The sequence below is a fragment of the Bacillus rossius genome, chromosome 1 (genome assembly GCF_032445375.1).
Source record: "Bacillus rossius redtenbacheri isolate Brsri chromosome 1, Brsri_v3, whole genome shotgun sequence".
NCBI classification, from domain to species: domain Eukaryota; kingdom Metazoa; phylum Arthropoda; class Insecta; order Phasmatodea; family Bacillidae; genus Bacillus; species Bacillus rossius.
In genome coordinates, this window is record NC_086330.1 from 2,726,991 (window position 1) to 2,741,786 (window position 14,796).

General features: G+C 42.4%; 1 protein-coding gene across 1 annotated transcript in view; it reads left to right on the forward strand.

Annotated features, from left to right (window-relative positions):
- Positions 1–1,578: 1,578 nt before the first annotated feature.
- LOC134531167 (kinase suppressor of Ras 2) overlaps positions 1,579–14,796 on the forward strand; it is a 43,084-nt gene continuing 29,866 nt past the window's right edge. The window contains exons 1-5 of the mRNA XM_063366795.1: positions 1,579–1,909; positions 10,244–10,384; positions 11,344–11,488; positions 12,196–12,486; positions 13,419–13,560. Of these exons, the coding sequence (XP_063222865.1) occupies positions 1,760–1,909; positions 10,244–10,384; positions 11,344–11,488; positions 12,196–12,486; positions 13,419–13,560 (869 nt within the window). The 5' untranslated portion in view covers positions 1,579–1,759. The remainder of the gene's footprint in view (positions 1,910–10,243; positions 10,385–11,343; positions 11,489–12,195; positions 12,487–13,418; positions 13,561–14,796) is intronic.

Consider the following 14,796-nt stretch of genomic DNA (forward strand, 5'->3'; position numbering starts at 1 on the left):
GTCGATGTGGGCAGCGATGAATTAATAAAAGGATTAAAATTTGAAGGTGTGGTGCAGAATAAAAATAATCAATGAAACAAACTTGAATGCTGCCCACGGACACACGTCTGTTCCCGGCACGGAGTGGTTGGAGACTGCCGAACATGGCCGCTTCGCAAGGAAGAGAAACTTTTTCTTCTTTGTGAGTCGGCACCAAAAACTTATAATAATTTAATTGGTTATATGATGAGTAAAAAACATGCTCCAGGTGCTTGATTAAAACTTTGCACATGTTAAATATTTGCCTAAGGCTTAACAATTGTTTTACTTGAATAATTAATTTAAATAGCGGCACCAAGTTGGCGACTGTAAATTTAACTACAAATTGTCTCAATGTGCACTGTTCGGGTTTTAATTCCCTTAGTTTGGCTAGACCACTATCATAGGCCAATTAATCAAGTCCCATAGCCGCTGTGGCTAGTAACGAGGGTTGTTTTCTGTTCCGTGCGAGCCGTGCACGCACGGAGTCTCTACGACGCACTTGCTCACTGCATGTGATTACTTAATATCGTTCTAATGCCTCGTTTGGGCATTGTTTGTTTTGTTGGGGTTTCGTGTCCTGTTGTTTTAATTCAGTTAATTGAGGTCACGCCCGGGGCGCTCGCTTGACTCAATCCGGCTGGGCGAGGGGCGCGCTCCGAAAACGGGATACGGTACTGGCGGTGCGGAGCACGGGCTTAACGGCCATGGTCGGTACGACGTCAGTAATGCCAGGGCCCTTTCGCTATATAGAATTGTGCCAACGGACATTGCGGGCTGCGGTAATCGCATGCCACCATATCACATGTCTAGGGTATGGACATTGTTTGGTCGATTTGTAATAGCCACTCAACGAGTCGTCATCAGGTCGATTAACTTTCCTCACAGTGTGGCAGGGCGTACCACCAGCACACATGAACCGGGAGAGACCGAGCGCCGAGATGACACCATGTAACACGCGAAGTGCTATGGCAATAAACCAGAGCAGAACTTACCTGGCCTTTAATTCCATAGCATAGCTACCCCCTTCCACCTGCCACTATGGTCCACACCTAATCCCTGAGACCGAGCCGAGACCCAACAACCGTAGACGACCATTGGGGGACAGGCGGACCCGGCATCAATGTGCCAGGTTGCTACTACATCCTTAAAAATTGGCATCTGCATGGATACTCTTTTTAGTTGGGTTCATACTTTTGTCCATCTCTTTGAGTGTTCTCCCGAGGTGTCCTAATGCTTCTAAAATAACTGTCTCTTTTTTTAGATATAGTGATCACATACTAATAATCAAAAAACATATTTTTACGAGTTTTTTTTGTGCATTTTTTACCATTCTAGAAATTAAGCGTTAGATTAAACAATAGCTTATGTTCCCACTTATTTGGAAGTTTGAATGGTTCATGTACTTTTCTTCGGGCGGTACTTGTGATTGTTTTGTTATATTAGATTTAATATATATTTTTTTATATAATAGTTTACGAGGATGTTCTATCGATGGACCTCAATCTACGGCTCTGACGCAACACTCGCATTGCAACAAAGGTAGACAGAGAGAGACGGAGTGAGAGAGAGCGGAGCTGTAGTGACTAGAGTAACAATAATACGAAGCACGCAAAGATGGCTGCAGGTTTCAGTTTGACCTAGGTCCAGGCGATGTGAGCGCTGGTTGACGGTTGGCGAACTCGCGCGGCTGTCACCGGGACCGCGATGGGACGCGGGCCAGCGCGCTGAGACGCCTCTGATGGCCCAGGAGGGCGCCGACCAGGATGTACGGCGAGCCCTGGACGTGGTCCAGTCGATGATCGACATCTCCGCGGACCGCCTGGAGGGGCTGCGGACACAATGCGCGACCAGCGCGGAGCTGACCCAGCAGGAGATACGGACCCTGGAGGTCAGTAGCGCGTTGCGCCTCCACTGTCTGCGCGACTTGCTCCTGCCGAAACCTAACCTTAAATCACTTGCACAGTGTGGCTGGGTCGCGTGACAGCTATTTGCCCAGAAGAGAATATTACATGAATACGGCTAGATGGGCGAAGGGCAAGTGGAGGAGAAGGGTTAGAAAAGGGAAGTGGGAGTGCAGTACCACAGAAATGATGATAGGAATGAGATGGGAGAGCTTAAAGGATAGAAGACAGGAGAGACTGGTCAAGATATACCAAGTGCTGAGTGGAGTGGGAGAGCTGGGAATGCCTGGAAGTAGGAAGGAAAATACTAGGAAGGTTTTCAAAGAGAGGAGGAGGTCAGAAAGGGGATAAATGCGATGGTCGTGAGGACGGTAGGGGAATGGAATAGGCTGGAGGAGGAGAGTGGACCAGTTCAGAAGGAGAGTGCGGGGGAAGTAGGGAGAATGATTGCCACCGGGCACTTCTGTACCCAATTGCAGCTATAATAATAATAATAATAATTAACAGATTTTATAACCACACAATTGTCAGCTGTCTCACAACTAAACAAGCATTGTATTTAGTCTGTTCACCTGGCGGCTGCTCCCACTTGAGTTCCGAATAATTTTATCCTGAACTCCCATGTCAACCTGAAATAATTTTTGATCTGGTGTAAGTTGTGCACTGCATTCAAATACAAAAATACCTTGTGTTTAAAATGTAATTTTCATAAAATTGTTTGAGCAGGACATGTACTTGCAGTCGGGCAAGATATGAAATATTTGGGGGGGGGGATGAGTTGGAGTGGGAGGGAATTATTGGAGGACTCTCAAGTGACCCTGAACGGAAAAAAATATTTACTATAGCCCTAAATAATTTTTTGTGATTAATATATTTTTACTTCGCCGAAGAGACTGGAATACACTGGCCAGTGGTTTCAGGTTATGGGGTTCAGTGGCGGATCCAGGATTTTGGTTTGGGAGGGGCTTGGCCCAGCTGAGGCTAGGCTTTATCAAGGCAAACACTAAAACAATAGTGGACCCAGATGCTTTTGGAGGGGGCTTGAGCCCTTTAGCCCCTCTGGATCCGCTACTGATGGGGTTTGTTGTTCAGATAGCTGATGAGCGCTAGGAACGCTGGTGAGAGCAGTTGACCGGCGGGAACACTGCACTTACTGGAGCAGCGGAGGTCGTGCAGCGTCAGTGGTGTACAGTTGGCTACAGTGTTCTCTGAAACACTCTTAGGTTCCGCAGTAGAATTGTATTAAACATTGAGCAAGGGCGTCGCCAGCCGATGGCCTGGGGGGGGGGGGGGGGACAAGTTGTGGGAAAAGTATGTACATACCTATTTTTTTGCATTTGGCTACATTTTTTTGAATCTCTAGGGCTCTAGGGGGGGGGGGGGCTCAACTGCCCCCCCCCTACCCCACCTGGCGACGCCCTTGACATTGAGTGTCTCATATTGTATTTCAGCATAATGCTAAATAATACGTATACCTTCAGACAAAACTTATTTTCCATACATAAATAGAAAATTATAAACCAATGTAATAATGAAAATTTTAAAAATGTTTATATAATTATTTAAAAAAAAAAAAAAAAACAGATTTTTAAAATCAAAGACAGACAGTACATGTTTTGCATGTTTTTATATTTAAAAAAAAATTGGATACCAGTTGATTGAATTGTATTAAACCAATTTACAAGTTGGTTACATTAAAAGAAAAAAAAAACTTAAGTAAGTACCTTATCTTTCTAAAAAATTTTACTTTGTGTTCTATAATATTTTATACAGGCCTACCAACTAGCCTAAAATATTTAGGTAATTTATAAATGACACCTCCATTTCACTTAAATTTTGCAATGAATCCTTTTGTCTTATGACCTTCAAATCAGTAAATAATTAAATCTCTTAATGATTATCAGTTGTTGCAACTTGACATGAAAGATATGAAATTAAATTTACGGATTAAAAAGACTATTCATAACATTCTCAAGAAAACTTAAGCCTGTGTGTAGGTACATTGCACTCATGAATTGATTGTCCCGAATTAATCAAACTGAATTGAGTTAAGTATCCAGGTTTGTATTGCAGTCTAAATCAGTGATTGGCGAAGTACAGCCCCTAGTCTGGTGTAAGCCGGCCCTTGACAGAGTTCGGGATGACAACTTACACGGTCCCTGGAGTGTACCGTTTTGTCGGCATGTGTTCTGAACACAAAGAAAGGTAACGGAAGAGTGTTGGAGCATTCACAAAATGGTCATACCCGTCTCTAGTGGAGACTGTGCCGTAGAGTAGGAGACGTGTCACGTGCGTAGTTACCCCCACCACCCCGGCCTGTGCCCGTCTTATCGGCGCATCTCGCCACATTCTCGGTTCAGTCGGTGTGAGTGAGTGGCATGTCACACAACATTGGGTATTCTTGCAAGTTGTTTGCCCTTTGGTAGTGAGTATTTGTGATGCAGTTTTGATTTACCATGATGGCAACTAAAAAAACACAAAGTTGCTTCAGAATGCAGTGTTTTTAGACTATGAGTGGATTTGGAAATACTTTTTCGCAGCTTTTAAGAATAAACAGCTGTGTCTTATTTGCAACGAAACCGTGGCTGTTTACAAAGAATTTAACATTTCTCTGCATTTTACACTTGAACATGACAGTGCACATTATGAAGCCATGACCAAAGATAAAAAGAAACAATAATGCAAAAGATTTACGTAAAAAGCTCTTAGGTCAGCAAATAAGTTTTTATTATTTTAAAATTATTTCTAAAAACCAATTAGTTTTCAATAGCTGCTACAGATGCTAGTTATGTTGTCTCATACAATATTGCTATGTATTTATTTTTAATAAATTTGTTGACCAACTGAGGAAGCTTAATATTGGGGGGGGGGGGGGGGGGGGGGAGTTAGAGTAAGTGAATTATGTTATAGGAGTAGGTGAATGGAAGAAAATAATTCTAGAGTTTTTCATAAGTTTGTATCAGTATAGTTGTTCATGTATTGGTATAAATGTAGGAAAGGATATAGTGATATTTGGCAATACCCATATTTAAACCATTAAAAGTGTGAAAAAAAAGTAAGAATTTTTTTTTTTTTCTATTGTTAAGTAGAGTTTAGTCCCATCTTCTGGTGTACTCTATTTGGTGAACATTATTTAAATCATTTACTGTGTGTAAAATGTACAAAAAAATTTTTTGTGGTATCATGAAATAGAGTGTAGTCTAACCTGCTCTACTGATACAGGCATTTAAATTGTTGGATTTGTGAAAAATAAAAAAAATAAAAATAAAAATAAATTTCCCTTCGTATTATGAAGTAGTTTATGGTCCTTCCTGGTCTACTTTTCACGATACCAGTATCAAATTATGTTTAAAATGTGAAATATATCATCAAAATGTTGATAACTATATTTAGTTGATAAAAAAATTTCTCAGTTCTAAATAAATTCTAAGGTTTTTCAAATACATAGGCTGTTCGAGGGTCACAAATTTAATTTTTTTTACAAAAAATAGAAACAATAAATAAAAAAATGAAAAGAAAAAAAAACTATTAATTTATTGCAAGGGTTTTAAAAATAAAGACATTAAAGGTTTTGTTGTTATTTATTTTAAATACCTTTAAAAAAGAACAAGTTTTGTAGGTAAAAAACAAAATTTAGAACCATGCAATAGTTAATATACAGTATGACACTAAAATATAAAATAAGGATTCAAATTTTTTTTTAAAAAATATGTGGAGGAAAAGAAATAATCTTTTAACCACAAATACTGCAAGTAAAATAGGAATGTTGTTTTGAATCTAACTTGGGATGTTCAGAGTTAATAACAGTTATTTGCAAAAATCTCTTAAGTTATCACTGAAAATATTTTAGGACCAATTCAGTGCCTAAAACATCATTTGGAAATCTGTACATGTAGCAGCGATTCTTTATAGTACAAAAAAAATATTTTTTCCTTGGTTGTTTCTTAGCAAACTCATTTACAATGTCTACAAAGTTACATCTTTTTCAGTGCAAATTACAACTAAAGACCTTAATTTATAATTTAGAAGGGTTGCCCTCTTAGTATTTTTGACCATGCTTTAAATTACTGAAAAATCTCTCTGCGGTACAGTTTGTTATTGGTAAGGTCAAAAACATTGTAATTGATATTTCAATACACCTATCCCTCACTTAGTACGACTAATTCATTCCTAAAAATGCTCGTGTTATTCTAAATCACGTATTCTGAAGCATTAGTTTCCATAAATAGCAAGGCTAATTTAATTAATGTGTTTCAAAATTGTGTAGGAATATATACTTTACGTAATATAAATGCGTACACTAACACTCAACTATAAATATGTCACACCATTAATCTTTATATGTCTCCCATCACACTTTGTATGACAAATATGACACAGCGTAACGAGAGATACGTGGTTATGTACTTTATCGTCAGTCGGCTGGCTGACTTGCCCGCCCGGGCGTGACCTTCAACTCACGTCGCGTACCTTTCCAAACCATCCTTTACTGACATGGAAACCGATATTACTGTTCGGATAATTACATTTAAATTTTTCAAAAATTAAAGTGCTTATTTGCGTATCACCACAACAGGTTCACACCAATCCTGTCAGGCCAATGATTATTTTTTTCATTAACATTCATTTAACAACCTTTTCCACATGAATCATCTGTTCATTTCTGTTCCGGTATCTAAAGTCAAATATATTCCCGCTAGTACAACCAACAGCATCAGATTTATATAAACTTTTCGTAAGAGTCCTTATTTCGTACGATTATGCGCACAGTTGACTTGCTTAAAACTAAAGTGCGACCAACATAAGCGTGGCCTTCATGATAATCCGCGCGCCGTAATACTTCTAGTTTTAACTCAAATACTTGAACATGATGCATTATGAGTGATCAAGCACGTACAGTTACCGGCAGCTGAATGGGCAGACATTGCTTTTGTTTGAGTGAATTCCCTGCCACTGGCTAGACTGAGTTCACGGCCCGGTTTGTGGCCAGGCGACAACGGTACGGCAAGGCGGCATATGCGCGGACGTAAAAAACATTTGGTCATTTACACTCCATAGCCGGAATTTAACATGCCATAGCTGATGTTTGTACAACAGCCGATAGTGTAGACAGACCTGAGCGTGATTCTATTCCCCTCTTGTTTGGCTAAATGTATCCCACAGCACATGTTCACAGAAGTCAAAACAGACTGTGGCGTCGTGCTCGACTTTTTTTTTGCGTGCCGAGATTTCGTGCAAACTGAAGTTTACAGACGTGCTATTTGAGACGGGCAGTAAAATTAAAATCGCGCTAAATGAATTAGCACAATCTGAAGCAGTGCTAAGTGAGGGATAGGTGTATAGCTAAAAGTGCTTGATAAATTATTTTCTTTAAAATAGCTAAGAATACAATTTAAGTAAGACTTAAAATTTTTAAAGTTCAACATACATTTGAAAATGGACACACTCATTTACAAAATCTGAACCAATATCTTTAGAGTCAGTGAGCCAAGTTTCAAACCAGCGTTCTTGACTTCTGACTGGCACGAACCTACTAGAAGGCTCCCTTGACTTGACTTTTGTCAAGTTATGAAAAAAATACTGTTAATGCAGTAGCTGGCTATTGTATAGATGGGTGCCTAGATAAATGCAATTCTCCACAAAAAGATGGTGCTTTGATGAAGACCCATTAAATATTGGTTTGTTTGTTTTGTTTAATTGAAGCTTACTTTAACAATTGAGTTATATGATTGGAGTATGGTTGAGTGATGTATTCTGGAGTATGGCTGAGTGATGTGCTCTGGAGTATGGCCGAGAGATGTGCTCTGGAGTATGGCTGAGTAATGTGCTCTGGAGTATGGCTGAGTGATGTGCAATGGAGTATGGCTGAGTGATGTTTGATGGAGTATGGCTGAGTGGTGTATTCTTGAGTATGGCTGAGTAATGTGCTATGGAGTATGGCTGTGTGATGTGCTCTGGAGTATGGCTGAGTAATGTGCTCTGGAGTATGGCCGAGTGATGTGCTCTGCAGTATGGCCGAGTGATGTACTCTGGAGTATGGCCGAGTGATGTGCTCTGCAGTATGGCCGAGTGATGTGCTCTGTAGTATGGCCGAGTGATGTGCTCTGCAGTATGGCCGAGTGATGTACTCTGGAGTATGGCCGAGTGATGTACTCTGGAGTATGGCCGAGTGATGTGCTCTGTAGTATGGCCGAGTGATGTACTCTGGAGTATGGCCGAGTGATGTCCTCTGTAGTATGGCCGAGTGATGTACTCTGGAGTATGGCCGAGTGATGTGCTCTGTAGTATGGCCGAGTGATGTACTCTGGAGTATGGCCGAGTGATGTGCTCTGTAGTATGGCCGAGTGATGTGCTCTGTAGTATGGCCGAGTGATGTACTCTGCAGTATGGCCGAGTGATGTGCTCTGCAGTATGGCCGAGTGATGTACTCTGGAGTATGGCCGAGTGATGTGCTCTGTAGTATGGCCGAGTGATGTACTCTGGAGTATGGCCGAGTGATGTGCTCTGCAGTATGGCCGAGTGATGTGCTCTGGAGTATGGCTGAGTGATGTACTCTGTAGTATGTCTGAGTAATATGCTCTGGAGTATGGCTGAGTAATGTGCTATGGAGTATGGCTGAGTGATGTGCTTGGGAGCAGGACTGTGTGATGTACTCTGGAGTTGGCCGAGTGATGTGCTGTGGAGTATGGTTATGCGATTTGATCTGGAGTATGGGTGAGTGATGTGCTTGGGAGCAGGGCCGAATGATGTGCTCTGGAGTATGGCCGAGTGATGTGTTCTAGAGTATGGCCTAGTGATGTGCTCTGGAGTATGGCCGAGTGATGTGCTCTACAGTATGGCTGAGTGATGTGCTCTGGAGTATGGCCGAGTGATGTACTCTGGAGTATGGCCGAGTGATGTGCTCTGTAGTATGGCCGAGTGATGTGCTCTGGAGTATGGCCTAGTGATGTGCTCTGTAGTATGGCCTAGTGATGTGCTCTGGAGTATGGCCGAGTGATGTGCTCTGGAGTATGGTCGAGTGATGTGCTCTGGTGTATGGTCGAGTGATGTGTTCTGGAGTATGGCCGAGTGATGTGTTCTAGAGTATGGCCTAGTGATGTGCTCTGGAGTATGGCCGAGTGATGTGCTCTGTAGTATGGCCGAGTGATGTGCTCTAGAGTATGGCCTAGTGATGTGCTCTGGAGTATGGCTGAGTGATGTGAGATGGAGTATGGCTGTGTGATGTGCTCTGGAGTATGGCTGAGTAATGTGCTCTGGAGTATGGCCGAGTGATGTGCTCTGGAGTATGGCCGAGTGATGTGCTCTGTAGTATGGCCGAGTGATGTGCTCTGTAGTATGGTCGAGTGATGTGCTCTGGTGTATGGTCGAGTGATGTGTTCTGGAGTATGGCCGAGTGATGTGTTCTAGAGTATGGCCTAGTGATGTGCTCTGGAGTATGGCCGAGTGATGTGCTCGGGAGCAGGCCGAGTGATGTGCTCTGGAGTATGATTGTGTGATGTGCTCTGGAGTATGGCTGAGTAATGTGCAATGGAGTATGGCTGAGTGATGTGAGATGGAGTATGGCTGAGTGGTGTATTCTTGAGTATGGCTGAGTAAGGAGTCGTCCATTAATCACGTGATGTTTTTTTTTAGCAAATGTTTAACCCCCCCTCCCCCCTAGTGATTTGTGGTGAGGTTTCAGACTAACCCCCCCCCCCCCCCCAATAAATCACGTGTATTTTTTTGGTACAAAATATTTTTTTTAAAAATTTAAGAATATTATCTTTATAGGTATCTAATTTAATTCTGGAAAATTAAGCACAGTGATAAAAATTGTCCAGACACACATTAAGGTTGCAGGTTTATTCTCACTGGCATAAAAATAATAAAGGAAAGGCCTATATGTGATTTACGCATGTATTCGGCGCCAAAATCACAGTCTCACTAGCGACTGGCAAGCCGAGCCGGGTGGTTCATGTTGCGGGCGGGGATATTGTTGCCTGGCTACGGCGAGTCAAGGTCACGCGTTGCTTTTCGGTTTAGTAGAAATCGCGCGAAATACACGTGATATCTCTCTACACCCCCCCTCCCCCCTTGTGATATTTCTTTTTTTTCCCGACAACCCCCCCCCCCCCCCTTTAGAGCCTCACGTGATTAATGGACGATCCCTAATGTGCTATGGAGTATGGCTGTGTGATGTGCTCTGGAGTATGGCCGAGTGATGTGCTCTGGAGTATGGCCGAGTGATGTGCTCGGGAGTATGGCTGAGCGATGTGCTCTGGAGTATGGCTGAGTGATGTGCTCTGGAGTATGGCCGAGCGATGTGCTCCGTGTGTCCGCAGGGGAAGCTGATAAAGCTGTACTCGCGCCAGCTGGTGACGAAGGCTAAGCTGCCCGAGGAGTCACTGCCCTCCGAGATGCGACACTTCCCGTCGCTGCGGCAGTGGCTGCAGGTGGTGGGGCTCAGCCCAGAGTCCGTGCACGTGAGTAGCGGTCGCCTCGCCTTGACTAGGTGTTTCATGCCTCTCTTTCTGTGTGATGTGTGTGGTTTTAAATAGTAGTTTGACTGGCCCGAATACTAAACTGAATCATAATTAAAATTTAATTTTACGTTTTATGTTTATAGTTGTCCATACTCCGACGGTATAGTTCACCATGTCACAAAATGGTTAATTTTTAGGAGAGAAAGATATATATTTGTTAAAACTTTATTTATTTTCTGGTGTCTTCGTTAGTTTTAGGAATTTTTTTATCAAGCTTAATACATTATTCTTAACTTCTTTATTAGACAAAAATTCTATATTTCAAAAATAATAGTTCAAAGTTTTTATTTATGAAAAATAGTTTTGGGTAATAATGTAGTAAGTATATAAAAATTGCAATGACAACATAATAGTATGATTGCTGTAGTACCAATGCATAGAGCGAAAGACGTACACCATGGACTCGATGCCAACGATTTTTCATAAAAAGGACGTGCATTGTTAAATGGAAACTTGGAAACTCCCTCCACTTGGAAGCTGCCCCTAGCTCCTGTGTTCACTCCGGGCCACCTCGGTGCTGTGGTGGGATAGCCTCCGATGCACCGTGATTGTCTCCCGGAGGCTGCAACCCGATCTGTCGATGCTACAGCTCGAGCAAGACAACATATGAAATACTTCCCCCCTGTAAGAAGCTGAGAGTGGTGGAAGATGGATGTTTTCATTTTGTCTTTTTAAGTGCTGGGCTCGTTTCTTGTATATACAGTATGCGTACTTGATAATATACTTGTGATATGCAAAAGTGTGCCGTTTTCAATTGCATACAGGATGCATATTTTGACTTTGAACCTTAGTGAATTAGCATTTTATTTTTCATGTTAACAAAAATGTTTGTCTATTAAATGATGATATTGGAAACTGTATGATAGTGTGTGGTGGTGAGGTGAGCGCGGTGTGCGCAGACCGTGTGCCAGAGCGTGGGCTCGCTGGAGGCCCTGCAGGAGAAGACCGACCGGGAGCTGTGCGGTCTCCTGGGCGCGCGGCACGCCCGCGAGGAGGAGGCTCGTCGCCTCGGCCGTGCCCTGCACAACCTGCGCAAGTACACGGGTGCGTCACTCGCCTGCGCTTCGTTCCCGAAGACATTCCCTGTTTTCATTTTAGGGAAACCCGTTAGATCAATATTCACAAATATGCTGAATAAATGTTTACTGCAACAATTTTCTCTTGACTTCCAGTTCCTTTACATTCTAGTATCAGGTCAAATCTTTGAGTCCAGCATGGCATTCTTAAGGGGCCCGCCTCGTCAGGGGTGTTACTGTGTCAGCGAGGCGGGATGATAAGCGCGACGCTCGCTGGTGCTTCTAGCGCGGCGTCTCCTCTGGACTGGCGCGCAGTCTTCTCGTCGTCACAGGACAACTGTGGAATTTGAGCGGTGACCATAACATTATATGGCGGAGAAATGAAGATAAATGTGTAATGCGAGTCCCTCAAGTGATTTCAAGAATCTGTATCGGTTGTTTTACGCCTAAAAATTATTCTGAAAACATACGTTTTAGCCATTTTAACTCTTCTAAATATACTGTTCAAGAACTTAATTCGAATTATTCAAAATTACTTTTCGGCCCTCAGCGAACTCTTAAATGTTTTTCGTAAGCATCTTGAGTAGTTATGAAATCGCGTTGTTTTTCCTGAAGTTCTGCGCACCGTGTGTGTGCCCGGGTGGGCGGGGCCCTTAAGCACATTGGTCGGTACGAGTGTTTGGAAAACGCCGCGCGGCAGTGCGAGTGCGTGCAGCTACCCTGTCACTGCCGCAGAGATCCTGGTGCGCGGGGAGGCGACGGAGGAGCCGGCCCTGTACTGGGACTCCTGGGACCGGCACCAGGTGCTGAAGGGCGCGGGCAGCGGCTCCCCGCGCCCGCTAGCCTCGCGCGCCGCCCGCTGCTCCGTGCCCTCCGAGGACTACCACAGCAGCAGCGGGGACGGACTGGGGGGCTCTGCCACCACGCTGGCCACGGCCTCGTCCACCTCCTCCATCGCGTCGCTGCCCCAGGGCTCGCCCCTGCCGCTGTCCCCGCCCGCCACCCCGCCCGTCTTCAAGAGCCGAGGTGAGAGCGTGGCATCTCTCAAACACACGGGGGTCATCCTTCTTCCTTTAGTATGAAGTCTATTGATGTGAATTCCAGGATAATTGCATTTCACACTCAAGTTCCTTCTTACACGGCATAGACAGAATATAAATTTACAAATCCCTCAATTTCATAAAACAATATCTCAGATACCTTTAGAATTTTTGCTTCCAAAAATTGTTGTTATTCTTCCTGCAAAACTAAAAACTAAAAATTATTTTCAAATTGAAAAAATATGTTAATATTTGGCTGCATAATTTAACTGATGAAGAGTTTGCTTGAGTATTTAAGTAAGTTTTATATATTGTTATAACTTTGTACCTGTACTTTACTTAAAGTACTAATTATTATTTAATTATATTTTCATTTATTCGTGTAAATATGTTATAATTTATACGTTTTTTGTTTATACATAATATTGAATTTTAATAAATTGCTCTTTTTAACTTTTATCTTTATGTAACTAATGTAAAGTTTCTTAGGTTATATTTTATATATATTTATTTCTCAGTTATTATACATTTACAAATGTTTACAATCGTCAAAATACCGTATGTAATTTGAAGTGACTAGATGCACTCAAACATGCAAGCTTGCTTTCGTGAGTGCTAAATTTCCTGGTTAATTAAGTGAATATTGTTAACAAAGTGTAAAAAAAAAAAAAAAAAAAAAAAGGGAAATGAAAAACAAACATTAGTCCTGTGATCAACCTTACAGCATTAACTATCCTCATTGTATTTTCCTGTATTCTGCTATATTTTTTCCTTCACCATCTAAATGTAACTTAATTTTAACTTACGAAATTTCACACGGATTATGACTTCACACGTAAGATGACGTGAAACAAGGATCGCACGATGGAAATGTATCGCCAGGTCAGAGTGTCGAGACGGTGCACCGTGTGTGTGCAGGGGCCGGGGAGAAGGCACGCTTCCCCACCACGCCCCCGCCGTGCAAGAAGCACCAGACGGCGCTGCAGTCGGCCGCGCTGCTGCCCGACACCTACCCCCTCACCAAGTCCAAGTCACACGAGTCCCAGCTGGGCAGCAACGGGTAACATCTTCTTCCTTCCAGGCTCTTACGTCGCAGTACAAATTAAATGTCGATCTCCCTTATTTTATAAAAACGATAAGCTCCGTCAATTCACCTGTTTGCACGAATTGGAAATAACTTCTTTATTATGGGATTAATCTTTAGAAGCAACTTTGCCAGTAGGATAAACAAGCTGCTATGAGTTGTCACAGTAACAGTTTTCCCGGGCATAATTGTTGTAATTTTGTGGGCGTACAGCATCGTTTCATTCCCGCTCGCGTGTCTCTGGTTGGCCTTCAACTGTGAATCAGCAGGAACAGAACAGAATCTGTGACCACCAAATATTTAAGCTGATCAGTATATTGTAAATAGTTTTGGAACATCCGTCCGTGATATTCTTCACCAAAAATTAAATGCAAAGTGCTATTGTTTTACCTTTTAGTTAGGCTTGTTGTGGAGGACTCATTACTTTACTCGCCAGCCAGTCACCTGCCTGTTGAGATGCACCGTGGTTCGTCGCTATCAGGGTCCATGTGGCCTGTTGTCGCCACTCAGGAACGAGGACCGACAGCGCAAGTGCTGGGAACTTCGCTCGCTACGTCTGCCTGCAGTCGTGTTCCTACTACCAAGTGCTGCTCCAGTGATTGGGGGGGTTTATAGCTCATCTTGAACCCAAGTTTTATTGACGTGATAACGTCTTATAGATGAACGCCGGCTGCACGCACGAAACATTGTTACATTCCGCCTGAGCCGAGCGTGCAAGAACCGGCCAACCACCGTGCGAGAAAATCTTCTATAATATAAAACAGGTTAAGGCGGGCTTTTTCACTAATTGTTCGTAATTATATTTAAACAAATTATTTAAATTAAATTTGCAAAAACTTTAAATAATATTTGCAAATTAAAAAGTATGCAATTTTTCATCAATGTTTTCTTATGACGTTATCACGTAAAATTATCGTCCGTAAACCGACTTTACAGACAACCCCCCCCTTTTTTTTTATTTTGTAGGGTTAATAATGTAACTTAAAAACTTTAAATCATATGTTAAACTTTTATTTAGGGATGGGTCGATTCGATTCTCCGATTCCTCGATACCACCGATTATTAAAAAATTTTGGTACTCAGTATCAGGTACTAAAAAAGGGCAAGGTAGGTTAGGAATCGGTTAAGTTAAGAAAATACAGAAGTAATATATTTTCGTCTGGACTTTACTTACTTATTTTAATACATCTTACCTTCCGTATGCGCATAAAA